This window comes from Tursiops truncatus, chromosome 17 (genome assembly GCF_011762595.2).
Source record: "Tursiops truncatus isolate mTurTru1 chromosome 17, mTurTru1.mat.Y, whole genome shotgun sequence".
Taxonomy (NCBI): domain Eukaryota; kingdom Metazoa; phylum Chordata; class Mammalia; order Artiodactyla; family Delphinidae; genus Tursiops; species Tursiops truncatus.
The window spans coordinates 15,191,397-15,210,372 of record NC_047050.1 but is presented as its reverse complement, the minus strand read 5'-3'; the positions used below and the strand labels follow the sequence as shown (position 1 = coordinate 15,210,372).

General features: G+C 38.7%; 1 protein-coding gene across 1 annotated transcript in view; it reads left to right on the top strand.

The window, feature by feature from the left end:
- TRAM1 (translocation associated membrane protein 1) overlaps positions 1-18,976 on the top strand; it is a 29,081-nt gene that overhangs the window by 849 nt on the left and 9,256 nt on the right. Inside the window, exons 2-7 of the mRNA XM_019925194.3 lie at positions 7,395-7,458; positions 9,160-9,281; positions 9,397-9,513; positions 10,912-10,970; positions 12,646-12,730; positions 18,856-18,926. Of these exons, the coding sequence (XP_019780753.2) occupies positions 7,395-7,458; positions 9,160-9,281; positions 9,397-9,513; positions 10,912-10,970; positions 12,646-12,730; positions 18,856-18,926 (518 nt within the window). The remainder of the gene's footprint in view (positions 1-7,394; positions 7,459-9,159; positions 9,282-9,396; positions 9,514-10,911; positions 10,971-12,645; positions 12,731-18,855; positions 18,927-18,976) is intronic.

The window sequence follows — 18,976 nt, the reverse complement described above, 5'->3', positions numbered from 1 at the left end:
GAGGCGTCGGATAATTTTCTTTTTGTTTCTTGAAATAGGAGAGGATGGAAATGTCAGGAGTGTGTAAATTCTCATCCCACGTAGCGAGTATTGTGATGACTTACTTAACAGCTGTTGAATGTGGGTATAAACTTTGCAAGGTGAACGTGTAACATCCTACGGCTTCCTTTCCCTCCCTCCCCAGTACACACGCCCATTCCTTATCTTCTTTCCCTTTTTAATTTTTATCTGTAGCTCCTGCGCCCCACCAAATACACTAACTATTTTATTTATTTATTGTCTCCCCGCTCCTGGAATGTAACCTCAGTGAGGGCAGAAATTTTGGTTTTTTCCTAATCTATTTCCAAAGCCTAAATTTAGGAGATGCTTACAAAATATTTGCTTAATGAGTGACGTTAAGAATTCTTGAGAAAAGCTGGTGTAATGAGACTGCCAGTGACCGAAAGTTGAATAAATAGTTTAAATGGAGCCCATGTGGGTTTTTAAAATGTTATGATTAGGTAACTTAATATTTTAATAATTTTTTGCTTCTCTTCAAATGGACTTTTCTGGATCTAGATACAGATTTTTTGATTCTTGATAGTGTCATTTACGTCCACCTAGTCCACTGCTAAGGAGGTAGTGGGTATCCTGAAAGGGAGGGTAGAAGGGAACTAACATATGTCACATCGTTCGATTTAGGCTGGGCCTGTGCTACTTACCTACTGAATGACCCAGGGCTAAGCCTCAGTTTTTCTGTTCTGTATAAGAAAATAACATCACCTGTGCTGTTCTCACAGCCATTGTTTGCAGAGATCAGATGATATGGTGAGAAGGCATCTCACGCTTTATACAGAACTACATGAATGTATATAATTTTAGAAATGCAATGCTAAACATTTGTACTCTCTTTCTGAATTTTATACTTGTATATACTTTCTGCTTTGGTGTTAGAAGTAATACTTTTGTGTGTACAATATACTGAACAGTTCCATAAAGCTTGCCATAACCCGTCTCCACGTGGTAAGAATCCCTGTTTTTAAAGATATAATTTAGGAGTAATATTACCTGCAAGGTGTATTTGCAATGCGTTGAGTGAAATGGAATATAAATCAGAAGTGCTGACACTTAGAAATGTTATAACGTTGCTTTTATGTAAAATATTTCATGTTCTCTTACCACATTTCTAGAGAAGTTCACCACCTGTACCTTGCCTCACATGTCAATGATTTTTTAACAGTGAGTGGATTTTCACCTTTACATCTGTAAAATTTATCAATTTAAATAGACACAACAAAGATCTAAATAGAAGTTTTTAAAGTCAGTTCAAAAAAGAATGTTGAAGTAGTAGACAGAAGGAAGTTTGTACAGGTTGTACTACATTTTTCTTACCATATGTTAAAGTTTTAGGAGTTGAAAGCATGTTATCTACCTATGGGAAAAAAATTCACTGGATTAGTTTTGCTACTTGACTTTTAAAGTAATTGCTGTGGGACTTGCCTGGTGACGCAGTGGTTAAGAATCTGCCTGCCAGTGCAGGAGACACGGGTTCAAGCCCTGGTCCAGGAAGATCCCCCAGGTCTCAGAGCAGCTGAGCCCACGTGCCACAACTACTGAAGCCAGCGCGCCTAGAGCCCGTGCTCTGCAACACAGGAGAAGCCACTGCAATGAGAAGCCTGCATGCAGCAACGAAGACCCAACACAGCCAATAATTTTTTTTAAAAAAAATAATTAATTAAAAAAAATAATAAAGTAATTGCTGAATCTCAATGTTAACGTAGTTATAGAATGACAGTATTTGTGCTAGAATAATAGAGAAGTTAACGTTTTTGCAACAAAACTGTTCAGCCTTTTGTGTAAAGGAAAGGCTTTCCGACATTGAGGAAATGTCTGAGGATTTATGGTGAAATTGACAAAGCAATAACATACTGTATTACTAGCCAAAATGAAGAATCAATATAGGCGCTGAAGCTAAAGGGAGTTAGGGCTCTACTGCTTGCTAACTGGGTGGCCTAGGGCATGTCATATAACTTCTTAGAACTTGTTTTCTTTTCTGTAAAATAGGGCTCATCAGATTACTCTGAGAATTAAACTAAGTTTTATAATGGCTAGTTCAAAGTGTGGCTTACAGGAGGCATACCATAAATGGTAGCTCATTAGTCCTTAGGTATTTATCAAAGTCGAAAAACAGAAGACAGCATTTTTTTTTTAATTTATTTATTTATTTATTTTTGGCTGCATTGGGTCTTCGTTTCTGTGTGAGGGCTTTCTCCAGTTGCGGTGAGCGGGAGCCACTCTTCATCGCGGTGCACGGGCCTCTCACTATGGCGGCGTCTCTTGTTGCGGAGCACAGGCTCCAGACGCGCAGTCTCAGTAATTGTGGCTCACGGGCCCAGTTGCTCCGCGGCATGTGGGATCTTCCCAGACCAGGGCTCGAACCTGTGTCCCCTGCATCGGCAGGCGGACTCTCAACCACTGCGCCACCAGGGAAGCCCAAAGACAGCATTTTTATGTGAGAAAATGTTCTAACAGTTAGCATCTAAAGAGATTATATATACTAATAAGGTTGATAAAGCAATAGTTTGTTTGGGAGATATGGAAGAGTTTAATTTCCAGGGAAGTTCGTGTTATCAAAAATTGCTGTGAATTTTGAAATCATGCTTTTAGTACAGTTTCTGTCCACATACTGCACATCATGGTCTATAATGAATGACTGAATATTGGAGTTAGGAAAATTTAACAGTTGAAAGATGTAAAGATACTTGGGAAGCTTTCTGAAAGTGAGGATATAGAAGAGGAGTTAGGGGTTTCCATGAGGAATATTTTCTTCTGGGAGGGATTTACTTTTCAGAGGCTCAGGAGTCCAGGTCGTCTGTGCCATGCCAGGTTTGGGGGACCTTTACAATTTCAACTATGTAGAACAGTCTTGGGGGTTTATTTTATTTTTAAGCATGGCTTATCTTAATGCCAACATTTTCTTTCCTCCTTTTTTTTTTTTTTTTTTTTTTTTTTTTTTTTGCGGTACGCGGGCCTCTCACCGCTGTGGCCTCTCCCGTCGCTCATAGGCGCAGCCGCTCCGCGGCACGTGGGATCTTCCCGGACCGGGGCACGAACCCGCGTCCCCTGCATTGGCAGGCGGACTCTCAACCACTGCGCCACCAGGGAAGCCCTTTCCTCCTTTTTTTTTAAGAACTTAATTTTATATAAGCTGGTCAGAAAATGGGATTTGATATTCAGAAATTGCCTTTATCTTTGAGACACCCAGTCAGTGTAGTAGTCACACTTCCCTCTGACAAGTACAAAATAGTTAACCTCTCTGTATGACAAGAAAAGATACCAAGCCCCAGCTGGTGAGCACTAAAGAAATATTATGATATTCATGATACTCCATACAATGCAGAATTAAATAACTCATTAGAGTCGTGGTAACCTGTTTAAGATGTATCTGAATAAGCCTCATATTTTTCTTATAAATGGAGAGCAGTGCTTTAAACGTCCAAAATTGTCATAAACTCATATTTACTTTTGAGTACATTGTATATTTCTGTAGCATATTTTATTCCAAACTAATTTGTCTTACTGTTGGTTAACTGTAATACTAGTTTAACTAAAGCAGTGCTGGCCGTGGTATGAGGCTTAGGACCCCTAGAAATGGCTAAGAGCATGATTACTGGTTTAAGTTTTCTTCTTTTTAAAACATTTTTCTATAAACATTTTTAGGGTGTGTAGTTTGTATTTTTCCTCTTCTTATTCCGCTTACTGTCACATGCCAAGCTAGCTGGAAGCCGGATTTTAATTTTCTTTGGAAGCCTAGCAGTAAAGGATAATCTAATTTTTGTTGCTTGGGGAATTTGATATTAAATTTATCTTTGAAGAATTTCACTTGTCATTTGTAAAAAAACTTAAAAAGTTTTTTTTAGCTATGGTAGTGGTGACCTCATATTCTAAATTAGAAACAGGGATGTGGAGTGTGTGTGCGTTTATATATGAAATCTAAACAAAGATATTAAAACATAAAATTTAGTAATCAGTCAACTTTATTAAAAAGAATCACATGAAAGCAGTGTTACCCTGGAAATTCATGTCATTGTTCTGCTCTCACGTATCCGTGTGAATGACCCAAAATGTAATACAGAAAAGCCGTACTTGCCTTTTCTAGGCAAGTGATCTTTATGTATCTACCCAGTGAAACAACTCACTGTGGTGGCCATACCCTGACTTCATCTCACAAGTCTGCCATATTTCCAGATCCTGAATTCCAGAACAGCAGAACTCAGCTGCAACCTGCATGTTGTTCATCTCCCCACGTCTACTGCTCGTGTGCCAGCTCTCCACCTAGTCCAGGCTTTTGTGGGGCCTGGTCCCCTTTCCTTTTCTCCAGTATACTAGCCCCTTGTTGCTTTGCTTTTCTTCCTGTAGACTTTAACTACTGTCCACGCTCTCCCCAGGCCCTCAGCTCCCTTTCCCTCTTGGTCTTTCTCCCTACTTGGCCTGCACATATCCACCCGTGGGTCCAGCCTGCCATCTGCCTTTTCCGTGCCTCCCATTTGTGGATTGCTCAGTGTTGTCAGAGAAAGTCATGCACTCTTGCTGATAGATAATATTACAAGTCAAAGGTTTCTGACCTCAGACAAAAGTAATACCCGGGGATCTTTTTACTTTTCCCTGGCCAGCTCCTTTGCCTAAAGGAACTATAAAAATACTCATCGTTTGAGTCCCCAACTATGCTTAACAGATGACATTGCTTTTCCCCCGCCACAGGGAATTTCTTCAGTTTCTTGCCTTGTTTTGAACTTATCTGTCTCATCATTTTTACCTTCTGCCTGCCTGATCTAAGAGGAAAACTGCTCAAGATCAACCTTTAGCTCTATCCTTATATTTCACCCCTACCAGATCTTTCCATCCATTATGCCCTTACATGTTAAATTCTCCCTGTTCCCTGGTGCCTTTGCTGACTGCCCCCGCACCAGCTCAGTGCCTCCCATCACGAAACGACATAAATCTTGACCTGGCATCTGTCGCTGGGAACCCCTTTGTTCCCCTTGTGCTCTGCACTCCACTTTGAGGTGGCTTTTGCTTTCACTTCTTCACTGGAGTCACTCAAGCTGCGACCACTGATGACTTCTTAAGTCGTCCGGTCCGTTGCGCTCTTTTCCTGACACATCTCTATTGAAACTTTGACTTTAGTAACCACCCCTTTTTGAAATGTTTCCCCTTTGGCTTTGGGGGCATCTAGCTCTCTTCCTCCTCTCCCTGCCTCTCCTCTCTGATCATTTCTTCTTATTTTGCCGCCAGCCTTTTTCTCTGCCCTCTCCGTGGTTCTGCTGGTGTCCTGCTTCTCATCGAATCCCGTACACTCTCTGTAGAGGATTTATACACTTGCACAGCCTCGACTATGTACCACGTACTGTCTGTAAACAGAGACTTCCCAATCCTTAAGCCCGGGCCTCCCTGCAGAGCTCCAGGCGTGGGTCTTACCTACCTGTTGGTCTTGCCACCTGCATATCTCGTAGAAATCTAAGTTTATATAAAGTGCAATTTCTTCTTTGCCTCAGACCTGCGGTTCCTCCTGTATATTCCACGTTTTTATTAATAGTATTGCTTTTCACCCAGTTGTTGCAGCATCAGTACATACTTTGATTCTGTCCTGCTAACCAAGCCTTATTCTGCCTCAAAAGTTCCGCCTCTACCCACTACTACTGCCTTCGTTCAAACCTTATTATTTTTCACAGGGTCTCTTGCAAAACTCGTACTTGACTTGCATCCTTCTCCAGTTTATATTTTATCTAATATTTGTTCAGTAATATTGAACAATGGCCTAATAAGTGCCACACGCCATGCTGGGCTCTAAGCATATAGTGATGAGCAGAAACAGACGTGCTCCCAGCTCTTATGGAGACTACTGACTGTCTAATGGGTGAGACAGCAGTGATTAACACAATCACGCCAAAAGTATACGTTTTGTAAGAAAGGAACACAGGTCTCTGAGGTAATCTAACAAAGGAAATGACCTGCCCTAAGAGACGGGGAAGGCTTCCTTGAAAGGGTGTAGTTGACCTGAGATCTGAAGTGGAGAAGTTTTCCAGCAGTGTTTTAGATAACACTGCGGGTGCATGGAGCTATGGGGGGAGGGGTGCAGGAGGCAAGGGATGGGGCAGAAGCGGCCGGACAGGGGCTGGAGAAGCAGGGGTCAGACCGCAGAGTTTGTTCTTATCCTGGAGAGAATGGGAATCGGTGAAGGTCCTTTGGGGCGCGGGTGGAGGGAGGATGGGTGTGGGGAGCGGCGTTAACATGACCGGGAGGGGATACTGACTGTGGGGTGGAGCGCGGCCCCGAGGGGGCCTGACAGGCCAGCACTGCACCCCAGTCAGCGATCTTTCTGAAAAGCACGAATAACTTCCCCCTCCCCAAAACTGTCTGGTCGGGCTAAAATAAAATCTAAACTACTAAGCTCAGCAAACTAGGTCCTTTCTAGCACTTGGTAACTTTTCTAGGCCTTTCTACCCCTTCCTGATGAGTGCCCGAGCCTGACCTCCTGTTTACCGCTCCTTGACCTTTGTGCTTCTGTTTCTCCTACCTGTGCTGCCCTCTTGGTCCCACTGCGTGAGCCTAGGGAACTTTTCTTTTCCAACAGGAGACGACTTCTGCACCACATCCCCTGCGAAGCCTTTCCAGAGCATGCCTCATTCCTCACCCCAGGAGGAAAACAAAAACAAAAAAAATGCTTTGGTTGTTTATCCTCAGTTCACATTGGCATTGATTCTGTGGTATTATAGCAATCTGTTTACCTGTCCTCCAGACTGGACTGAGTTGCTAGTCATCAGGATTATACCATTCCTTTGTTATCCTTTCTTGTCTAGCACAGTGCCTGGTGCCTATAAATATTGAGTAAGCGTTCCATTTTTCTGTTCTGACCACTTTGCTTTTACTAGTAGTCAGGTCAGTTAAATATTTATCGACCATGTAACCATGCCAGGTGTGTGGGAGATTAACACACACCACAGATCCTACCTTTGATCTACGTTTTGTCATGGTAACTGTGCTTCCTTTTCTTTCATTAATTTACATTTAAAATTTTTCTTGATGGAAATTTTGTGTTCATTGTACAGGTCTAGAGTAGAGAAACATTATTTGTCAAAACACTGTTTACTGGAACTGCAGTATCTCTTTTGAAATCTTAAAGTTAGGAGTGAATTACACAATCCCATCTAAACTTCAGACTACACTGGCGAATTATGTTCTTTCAAGATCAACCCCTTGGTGATCGGGAAGCCCAGTCGTGCCTATCAGGGTGCAGCTGGAACTAGGGTGCCCTTGGTTCTTAGATGTGGGGACAGAACTTGGAATGTTTTTCCCCCCGATTTGCTACTTGGGAGAGGGTCACAAATTGACTTGATCTTTTTTTTTCTTTCTAGATAACAGCAAAAGCTTCTATAATTTTTGTTACTCTTCAGTACAATGTTACCCTCCCTGCAACAGGTAGGTAGTTTTCTTTTGGAATTTTCTGGTTAGTAGAAGAGTTCAGTGGGACAGACTTGGAAATCTCCATGAATACTAGGTTCTTCGTTATTTTCACAGGTCTCATTCGTGATTAGACTGAATATTATTTTGATGATTTTGTAATGCAAAATCTGATGTTTTTGGTTGACTTCGCAATATATATTGTATGAAAATCAGTTTTTATGTGTTTAATGTTTATTGTGTATTTTTGTAAATGGGCTTAAAATTCCAATGAAGAACTTTTTTTTTTTTTGCCTTCTCTTCCCTCTGATCTTTTCATAAGAAAATCCTAAGAATAGATATTTTACATTTGTCTGAAGTGTCTTTGTTCAGTCAAGGTTTCTAAAGGCCCAATGTTCAGGTTCTGTTTTTCTGACTTGTATGGGTTCTATTTTGGACCCGTAATAACAACCCTCTTAAGCCCATTTTATTTTTCACTTTTTGGTTGTGCTCTACCGTCCCATCAGTTATTTGATTAGAGAGAATGTCAATAAGTATCTGGTAATAACATCCAAACTACACTTTCAGGTTTTATTTCGAAAAGTTTTTCTGAATGATGCTATGTGAAAATCAAGTTGTTATTGGAAGTTGATTGTAGTTGAATACAGTAATATAATTAACTAGCATGGGGCTTCCCTGGTGGCACAGTGGTTGAGAGTCCGCCTGCCGATTCAAGGGACACGAGTTCGTGCCCCGGTCCGGGAAGATCCCACGTGCCGCGGAGCGGCTGGGCCCGTGAGCCATGGCCGCTGAGCCTGCGCGTCCGGAGCCTGTGCTCCGCAACGGGAGAGGCCACAACAGTGAGAGGCCCGCGTACCGCAAAAAAGAAAAAAATTAACGAGCATGGGTGAGGAGTGGGGTATTCAGTTAACAAAATATTACCATACTCAGGTGGTAAACTTGCCGCGAGCCAGGAGTCTCTCTATTTAGAATGTAAGATCAATTATACAACATGGAGTTGGGTTTTTGTTCAGTTATATCATTTTGTAAATATTTGATGTAGTAACTTAGATATCACAGTACTCAGAACCACAAAGTTGTTTTGAAATTTGAGTATGCCAGAAAAAAACAAAGCTCTTTTATCAATTCACAAGTATTTGATTAAGTCTTGTTCTGAAAAAATCTTAGCAATTTTAAAGATTGAAAACAATTGTAGCAGTTGCCTCTCTCTCCTGCTTAGAATTCAAAACTAAATCAAATCAAAGTTAAGTCAGCTTTTCCAGCAGAATCATAAATGTGGTGTCTAGTTTGAAAGTAGAGCTAGAAAGCAGAAAGTTTCAAAAGTTCTTTGAAAAGACAGGCAAATGTGCTAAGTATAACTTTAATACAACCTAAGTATAATCTAACCCCTATCCCTGGGGTAATACCAATTTTACAGTCCCCAAGGATCTTAATGTGGCCTCCCCTTCCCTGTTCTCTGGTCTTTAATGGCTGTAACTAACATGTGTCAAGTCTTTGTAAATAATTTCTGAAGCTTTAGACTTCTAGATAGTCTCCTCAGTTTTCATTGTTCCTAAGACTGAAGGTGTCCAAAAGCAAATTACCATGATGTTTCTGTAAACTTATTTATTAGGTTAGTCTTCTCTTGTTTGTTTCCATAACTATGTTGTACTTAAGTGCTGTTTTTATAATCTTATGTATATTTTTGTGTATGTGTGTCCTGTCCTTTTTGACCTTCAGAAGAACAAGCTACTGAATCAGCGTTCCTTTATTACTATGGTATCAAAGATTTGGCTACAGTTTTCTTCTACATGCTAGTGGCGATAATTATTCATGCCGTAATTCAAGAATATGTGTTGGATGTAAGTATGCAATCTTAGAAATCTATACTTTGTAAAATACTAGCTCTCCATACTATGATAGTCATATTAAATATATTTTATAATCTTAATTATTAACGATTGTTTTTATCTTTAGAAAATTAACAGGCGAATGCACTTTTCCAAAACGAAACACAGCAAGTTTAATGAATCTGGTCAGCTGAGTGCATTCTACCTATTTTCTTGTGTTTGGGGCACATTCATTCTCATATCTGTAAGTATGTACTGTGCTGAAATTCTTCTCTCTCAAAAGTATTTAATTATATACCCAGAACAGAAATTGATGTCCTATTTTTAATGCTCATAAGCAAACCCTGAACCTTAGAAAAATTCCTTGTCTCTTGTTGTTCTTATCTAAGATTAGGAGTTCTGCTCTTGAACTAGTATAAATCAAGTTTCATCAGTAAGCTTCTCTTTTAGTTAGTTTTTATACAGCAAAAATTGCCAACTATGTTTAATGTTTCAGAAAGCCTTACTCATTTTTAGTCGATCTGAGTGTTGTCTTCATATCTTGTAGTCATTTGCAGGTATCTCTGTATTAGCAAAAAGGGTAAGTTATCAGTGATACTTTCACTGGGTTACATGAGTTGTAGTGTTTCCAGTCATTTCGTTCTTTAAAAACAGTCCAGGTATTTTCTGAGCAAATTAAAATATTGATTAACTTTTTATTAAGGCTATCTAAACCTTTAAGTGTACCATTCTAACTAATGAGGGGGAAGAGAGTATCTAATATTAGTAATATCAGTCCTTTAAGTTTATATGAACCCCAGAGTTTACATATTTTTGAGTTTGTCAGGACACAGTATTTTTTTTAATTGCTATGTTAGAGATGAATAAATAGGTAAAGTGAATTTTCCAGGGTATGACATTTATGGTTGGAGATAGACTAAAACTCAGCCTTTCAGTCCAGTGCTTGTTCCTTTGTAAACTGCTGCTTTAATGATACTTTACAGATACATTAAAGTTCAGCTTAAAATCTTTCTTATACATTAAAAAAAATTTTTATTGTTGATGTACAAAAGTTCTATCTTACACATTTTTTAAAAAACGTGAAGGTGTTAAACTTCCGTGGGAAAATATTAAGGATAAGTTGCTTCAGGATTTTTTTTAATATACATATGCAGTAATTCTCACTAAATAGATCTGGTTATCTAAGAAAAAGACGTGGTAATTATGTGGACATAACCCTGTAAAACTTGGCAACACCTTGATCTTCTGTCTCCTGTCAGGTGCCACCTCTTTCTGAGCCCTTTGCTTGGTTACCCAGGACAACATTCATCCCTCCAGTGGCTGTTGTAACTCTGTTATGCGCCATCACTGTTTTTTGGTTGTGTTATGTTTGTTTGCATACGTGTCTTTTTTACTCTACTGGATTGAAGGAATTTCGAAAGCCAGGAATTATGTCTTATTTGACTTCAAGTCACTCATATTGATTTTCATTTCACTAAAGTAATCAGTTCGACTGAATGGAAAATAACTAAAACATCTAAAAGGTTGGACTTCAATGGAACTTGAGGTGGAGAGATGTAAATGTGCAAGGAATGAAAATACTGTCTTATTTTCTAAGACGTTTCCATGCTCATTAAGCTAATTTTTGTATCTTCTCTCTTAGGAAAACTATATCTCAGACCCAACTATCTTGTGGAGAGCTTATCCCCATAACCTGATGACGTAAGTCATTTTCAGCAGGTTTTTCTTAGTTAAGGACCATCGTCATGTCACTTTTAAGCAGGATTTGTTCTTGTTATTCTCTTTAGGACCTTAGGGAAATTCATACAATAGGTATGTCTTTGGCAGTCTCACTGCCATAAGGACAAAAAATTCCTGTGTGCTTTTTTTCATGTATATAATCTTTTCAGCATGTTTGTTACCTTGAGTAAACTGATTTTTAACAGTAATCCTAATTTAGTCCTCTGTCTTCCCTTTCTTTTTCCTAACCCTTCTCGTCACTGCTCTACCTTCTACATTCTTTTGCTCCTTTTCTTTGCTCCAGTCTCTTTTCACTCCTTCCATTTCTTACTCTCTTACACTATAAGCTTGAGGGTACGGACTGTTTCTTTTTTATTTTTATGGCCCCCAGGGTTTCTGTACAGTGCTGTAAGAAGCTCAGGGGTTGCAAAGTCAGCCAGCTAAGTTATTCATTCTTCAAGCCCAGCTCTAGAACATCTATTCCATATTTTCCTTGCTCCTTTAGCCTATATTGGCTTCTGCTTTCCTGAATTTGTCATTTTGGTGTGCAATATTTTATGTTTATCTATACATTGTCTTGACTGTCCTGTAATTGTCTCATTTATGTAAGTCTTGAATTGTGCCCATGCCCACCAAGGCTATATGTACCTTGACAGCAAGAAGAACTGTCTCTTTTTATATCCTTTGCTGTGCCAGGCTGTAGGTGCTTATCAGGTAGAAAGTAGTCAATAAATGTGTTGTGATATGAGGACTGGTGAAAAAGTATGAAGGGAATAACATGACCCTGCAATGTTACCATACTCTGCTGAGCCACTCTGACTTTTAAAAATTGTTAATTCAATGCACTTTTGTAAACTGGAGATATAAACATCATATTTATGTGGGACTGTATCTTCCCCCCCTCCCCACCCCCCTGGAATTATTCAGATTGGCTTTGTGTTTTCTGCTTTAGACCTCTGGAGGAGAGGGGAGGGAGAGCAGAGAGAAAGCAGAAGATCTGGAGGGGTGTGATGTGAGGAGGAGACTGGACTCTAGACTGAATCTGATATGTCTCCTGGGGAGTCCGTCAGTGCCTTATTCTCCTCTGGAATCCTGGTTTGCCTCCATTTATTGGGGGCTCTCAGTGTCTCAACCTGGTAGAGTTACCGTATTTCCCTAAGAAAAAATCCAGGGATTGTTTGAAATTGGGATTATCCTGGTTTCAGGTGCTGGTTAATCTATGCACCTTCACTTTTCTATCCATCTTGTTTGCCCTTCCCACTTCCCTTTTGACGAAACCTTACCGATCTGTGATTTGATTCCCTTAGAGTCATGGTCCGTATGTCTTCAGTAGCTGACAGGCATACTCTTCAGCATTAAGTAACTAATAGACAAGGGCCTCTGTTTCCTCGCAGCTCGCTTGCATGTTCACAGTGTTCTGCAGATCATGTCTCTGCTTCTGCTGTTTAATCCAGAGGAGCTGACTGATGCTGGGGGGCCGGGGGGCCGGGGGAAGTGGCTGTTGGAGAGTACGGTACGTGGAGTATCGTGAGGGGACCTGAAGTGATAACACAAAGGTAGCTACTTAGTACATCCTGATTTCCAGTGTTTGTTTGTACTTTATTCTTTAAAAATGGTATGCTTTAAAAGTATTTTTTACTTTCTTGTGTTGGTACAGATTTCAAATGAAGTTTTTCTACATATCACAGTTGGCATACTGGTTTCATGCTTTTCCTGAACTCTACTTCCAGAAAACCAAAAAAGTAAGCAGGGGTTTTATAATTTTAAAAATTGTCTTTTGCCTTTTTTTGCCTTTTTTGGAAGTCTTTTTAAAATTATTTCCTCATGTCTCTAACCTCCCTCTCACCTCAACTCTCCCCCCACTATTCTCTCACCTCTCTCCTTTCCACAGAGACTAAGTATCCTTAAGTATTTATTGAAGAAACCTTCAGTCATTTTAACTTAGAGGGGGATTTTACATTTGACATGTTAGTTTCTCATTTTAAAATTATGTTAGTGGTAATTTAAAATAATTTAAACAAATTTTGCAATGTAATGTTAGTTTTGTGTTACTGATATTCTTAGCAGTTTCACAAGCGAGACCAAAAGGATTAATTAGATTATTGTACAACTAAATTGTACTGTGTGTAAGTCCCAAAGAAAAATTCTTTGGGAATTTTTGAGAAATTGAGAAAAGTAAACCATAGTTAAATATTCACCTTGAATTTTTTTCCTGGTGAAATAGGTGGGAAAGATGTTTGTTTGTTTTGTTTGAACAATGAGTAAACCACTGGAGCACTACAGTAGCCTCCTGTGTAGTTTTACCCTCAGTACTTCTGAAGTCAGGCTTCTGTGATGTCACAAAGTAAACTTTATTTCCTTTATTTAACTCTTTCTCCTCTAAAAACTCTACTAGCTCCCTGTTGCTTTAAACTAAAATAAAGCTGCTCACCTGTGCTCTAAGGGTTTCTCCTGTCTGTGCCCCCTCCCCTGGTCCCTTTTTCTTCCACTCTCTCCTTATGCCTCATTCACACTGACATTCTCTAATTTTATAATCCCAACACACCAGTTCTTTTTTCTGGAATACCGTTTCCCTCTGATAAATTAATCAAGCACTTTTGTTCTCTTTTTTGGGGGGAGAGATTGTTTAAATATTCCTATATATGAACTGATACGTGGGTGGGGCTGTGGATAAAAGAAGTCTGATCATGAGTTAACAACCAGAAAGTTGGGCGATAGGTACCTGGGAATTCGTTATACTGTCTGTCTGTTGTATGTATTTCACGTTTTTCCATGTTTAAAACACTGTTGTTAAAATCCCCTTACTTTGAGAAGCTTTCCAAAATAGCAGAGCAACCAATCCATCCAGCAACCATCTTTCCTCTGCCTTCTCAAAAGCCACAAACACTTATTTCTATACATACTCTGAATAGTTAATTCATGAGTATAGGCACTTGATTTATTATTGTGTTGTGTCTGTGACTTTTCGTGTCCTGTGTGTCTGTCATCATTGATGCTGTTGTCTGCCACAATTAGAAAACACCACCGTGTTTCTAAATTAGGCCGTGTAAAGTACAATGTTCTTCTAGTTGATCGTAAGGATTAGGATGAAGGTGCATAAAACCTTTGACTTAGAACTGTCTTAAGGTAAAATTCTTAGGCTCACAGTTTCCAATAACGCTTCCATATTCAGTAAGCACGTACTGTGAACCATACATGTCCCATAGCTGCACTGTCCAAATTAGTACCCACAAGCCACATTTAAATTAACTAAGCAAAAACAAAATTCACTTTCTTGGTCACACTAGCCCAATTACAAGTGCCCATTCACCACACGTGGCTTCACGGTCTGCCATCTTGGATCAGAGATAGAGAACATGTCCATCATTACAGAAGGTTCTGCAAAGCACTGCTGAGACTATCATAGTTCCTTGATGTCTTAGTACCATGGTTCCAATATTTAAAGCTTTCTTCGTGTACTTTTTATACCTGTGGACATAATACTTCTGGGTTTCATTATTAATTCATATGTCTATATCTTGTTCGTTGACCATGTAAGTAGAGAGGGACATTTCAAAGTAATTGTTCATTTTCATTCTCAAAGCTCTTTTCTTATCAATTCCTGCCAGATGGCATTTCTCCAGAAATGCAATCTTAATTTTTACAGAATAATTTGCATAACTTAGAATTTAACTGAAACTATTTTTAACACCTACATATGACAGTCGAAAGTAACTGTTGCAAGTAATTAACATAATTTGAAAGTAACAGCTGCATATGTGTTAAACAGTTTCTTAAAATTTACTCTATAAAAATTGGTTTTGGAAGAACTCTTTACTGGAAAAAACTAGTACAGTGATTGTTTTGAACCGATCCTACAGAGAAATGAAGAAAGGAACACAGTAGCAGTTCAAGATGTGTGTTAGGCACAAATAACTCAGTTTCTTTTAAGAAGGATATTATAACCACATGTAATATGTATGTTTCAATACAAATAGTCCTCTCTTTTTGCCCATAAGAGGATTCAAAATGTAATTTTTTAGCCAACTTGAATATATGAAGTTTCAGGGAAGTGTGGATGAAATAGCCAAATGTTTTATTTCTAATATCAGTTTATTTGGTTTAATTATCCATACATATAATTGTATATCATATAAAGTATAATAAATTAGAAAAATGCTTTCTCCTACTTCATGAGGGTTATGTCCACCCTTCAACTTTGTGGTTAACATCCGTCCTTCATCACTCGAGCTGCTCTTTGACTCATCTAAGTCCGTTTTTCCAGAGTACATCATTACCTCTGTCTTACTTATTCCTCCACTAGACCTCTCTAAGCATTTAGAAGTGACATTGATTGAGGTTTCTCAGGCTGTGTATCTTACCCAAACATTTATTTGTTGTTCAGAATAAAGTAATTGATACAGATCCCTGTAGTATGAGAGCTTTGAAAAAATTTACACATGAGACAGCTCCATCTGTTGTTTAGGGGCAAACCTTTGCCTATATTTGGGCATATATGTGATACTCAGTTTAAATTTAATTTTTCAGTACAGTATAGTTAAGAAAAGCATTTTCTTTAAAAAACAGAAGTTTACTAAAGTATATGGCTGACCTTTTTAATAAAAACATGTTGGAATAACAGCTGAAAATGTCACCTGAAGTTATTTATAATTTTAGAATTTGTTTTGATTTAAGTGTACTATGTTTATTAGATTTTCCATGAAAAATGAAGCTATCAGAATTTTAAGTCATCACTCTATGACATCATCCTTATATAAACTACTTGAATGTTAGCATTAAAGATAGATACGAACTTGGCAATGCTTTTCTAATAATTCAGTTTCATTATATATCTTTTTCATTCAAGTATAAAAAAAGTTTGCTAATCTTTAAACAAACAAATACACAAAACCTCATTTCTGGCTCCTGGTAACAAAATCATAGGATGATGTGTGAAAATGTCTTGAAAAACCAAAATCGCCTTTTCTCAGCCATGTTTATATTCATCTAGACTCTAGATTCTAGAACAGTGATGAACTGCCCGTGGATGACTTACTGACCCCCTAATTGAAATGTAACGTGGCCAGTGAACTGATACGTGCCAACATTTCACCCAGCCTTCTCTGTTCTCCCTGAGCCCCAGGGAAACGTGTAGGCCCCAGAGACCCTGCTGCTGGGCAAGGTCTTTTTTGTTGGCCATAGACATGTAAGCCCCAGAGGGGCTGTAACCCCATGAGGATTGAAGAACGTCAGAGGAGTCTGGCCTAGAACAGGACTGCTGAAAGCAGCCATTTTCTAAGTGAAATCTAGATGAAATTTGTCATTTTAAAAGTCACGCTACATCATGCACATTACCTTTGTATTGTTACTGTGGGAATGCCTTTAGCTCACGTTGTCCACCACTTCTTGTGGGCTCTTCCCTGTCACTCGTTTATTTTGACACGCTGTCTCTGGTTAGGCTTTGAGTATGCAAACATTGCTGTAGAGACACTGGTCAGTTTGTATAAGGCGGACGTTGCTGTTACTTAGAAAAAGGATTCTTAATACTCCGTCCTTTTGAAAGTTGAAGAGACTATTGTAAAAGCCCTTGCTAGGCGTTTGATGGTTGTGAAGATGGAAGCTGTGATGGTAGTTTACTTTCCATTATTGACTCATCTAGTCTGCTATCAGAAAGGCAGGGCTGAAATGCAAAGTTGAACCTGAATTTAGGGAAGAAGCTCTGGATTTTTCTTTACCTAATGGCAAGCACAACCTTGCCTCAATTAGGTTGAGATTTAAGGACAAGAAATATAAAAGAAATGGAATGGCTTTTTGAAATGTAGTGTGTTTGTAATTCATAATAGTGTTTTTTGTCAGAGAGGAGAAAAGATAGGCATCTTATGTTCTCTGCTAAATGGCGTATTTTTAAAACTTATTTGTGTTTCTTCTTTAAAAAAATTTTTTTTTTAATCCTCCCAAGCAGTTACACTGCTCTGGTTTTTCCAGCAGTTATTCCAGCAAATTAGTTTTTTACATCGATTTACACAAGCTGTTATGTAGTAAAATGAGTTCCGTGTTCAATCAGCAATTAAAAAACAAAAAAGCTTTTATTGTAAGTATTGGGGGTCCCCCTAGTGTTGTTTTCCCCTCAGAAATTTGGAGCATTGTTTAACACATCTGAAGGAAGGAATATGGCGGTATTTCCCATACGTAGTCACTTATATGCCACCTTGCTGCAACTTACAATGTTTTATTTAAAATTATAATGAAAGTTTGTTTTCTTGTATACTATCTAAAATCATTTTGTGCAGTGCCAGTGATATACACACCACATAGCATATCAAATTGCAGTTATAACTCTACAGCTGAGCTGGTCTGAAATGACTATAAGAGAACGAAGAGGCTTTCTTGTGGTTGAACTTCACCATGTTGTCTCCACACCTTTCTCCCCCTCTCCTTTGGTAAGGAGAATTAGTTCATTGGAAGTTTGAAAATTATGTGGAGAGAATCTTCAGACAGCCTACTTTCAGAGATACTTCTCTCTCCAGTTGGAAACTCCACTGTAAACTTGGTATTATGTCTTGGGAGTTTTCCCTGAGAGACCCAAAGTGTAGGACTCTGTATAGTTCTAGTCAACTGTTGTATGTTCTACCTTTCTAACACTTGATCTTTGTAGCATTCTTACTAGAAAAGAGTTTTTAATTTCAAAACTATACTTGTAAACTCTACTCTTTCTCAGAAGATTTGGTCAAGTAACTCCCTACTTGAAATGTAGGTGGCAAAGAGAAGACCAACAGAGACCTGTGCTCAACTCTATTATATGCCAGAGATGAGTCTAGTGAGGTTTCAGATGAATGCAGCTCAGTCTGCCAACATCAACCACCATTTTAGTCATTTTAATTAGAGCTGCAGTACATGAATAGTACTAACCAGGCTAATAGAGCCTTGTAATATATATTTGACAGGCTAATAGAGACATATATATATCAATATATGTGGTAAACTGCCAAAAAAAGAGAGCAGAAATGAGAGGTAGAGGCGTTTCATAAATTAACAAGTGTTTATTGGGCCTATCACTGTTCATATTTTGCAAACATTTTTTACTGCAACCCAAGATGAAAAACTAGAGTTTATATCATAATTCTGTGTGTGTGTGTGTGTGTGTGTGTGTGTGTGTGTGTAAAATCTGGATTAAAATTTTCATGAAACAATGCAATGAGCTATACACTCTAGCATTTTTTATTCTATTTCACATTTCAGAACATGTTAGGGTGACCCCCTACATCGATTTCATGATTCACTTGACTTATGTCTTTGAAAACCACTGTTTCTAAGATAACCAGGTCACTAGGGACTATGGAAGAAAAAAAGAGAAGCAAAAGTAAAATCTGGATACCTGGCTTACAGGTTATTAAGAGGAGAAAGAATATACAAATAGATGGTATCCTAAGTGAGAAGATAAATTTTAACCTTCGATTTTAATGACTTGACTGACAATGAAATGAAAGGGACTAAAAGCATGAGCTAAAAAATGTGAATACTACTTAGGTAAACGAAAGCACCTCTGCTGGTATAAACATAGCAATTTTAATAGTACAAGGACATTATGGTTATTAATATTGTGTCATTTAATAAATGTTTATTATGAAAAGAACCACTCAGTACTGAAAGGGATTTGGAGTTCATCTGATTCAGGCAAACCCAGCTGTTACTCACATTTAGATGAGTAGCTGAAGCCAGGAGAGGTTAAAGAACTGCGGCTGATTGGGGTGAGCATTCAGGAAGGGTGCGGGGCAGAGTGGCCTTCAAGTCTTCCTCTGTGACAGTGCATTTTCACTCTGCCACACTGCTCCGAAGAACAGAACTGCTTCCCCATGTTTTAATCTACTGTGCAATTTTCTGTTTACAGGAAGATATTCCTCGTCAGCTCGTCTACATTGGTCTTTACCTCTTTCACATTGCTGGAGCTTATCTTTTGAAGTGAGTTGGGATTTTTCTTGAGTGTGTATATGGACTGGGCAGATCGTATG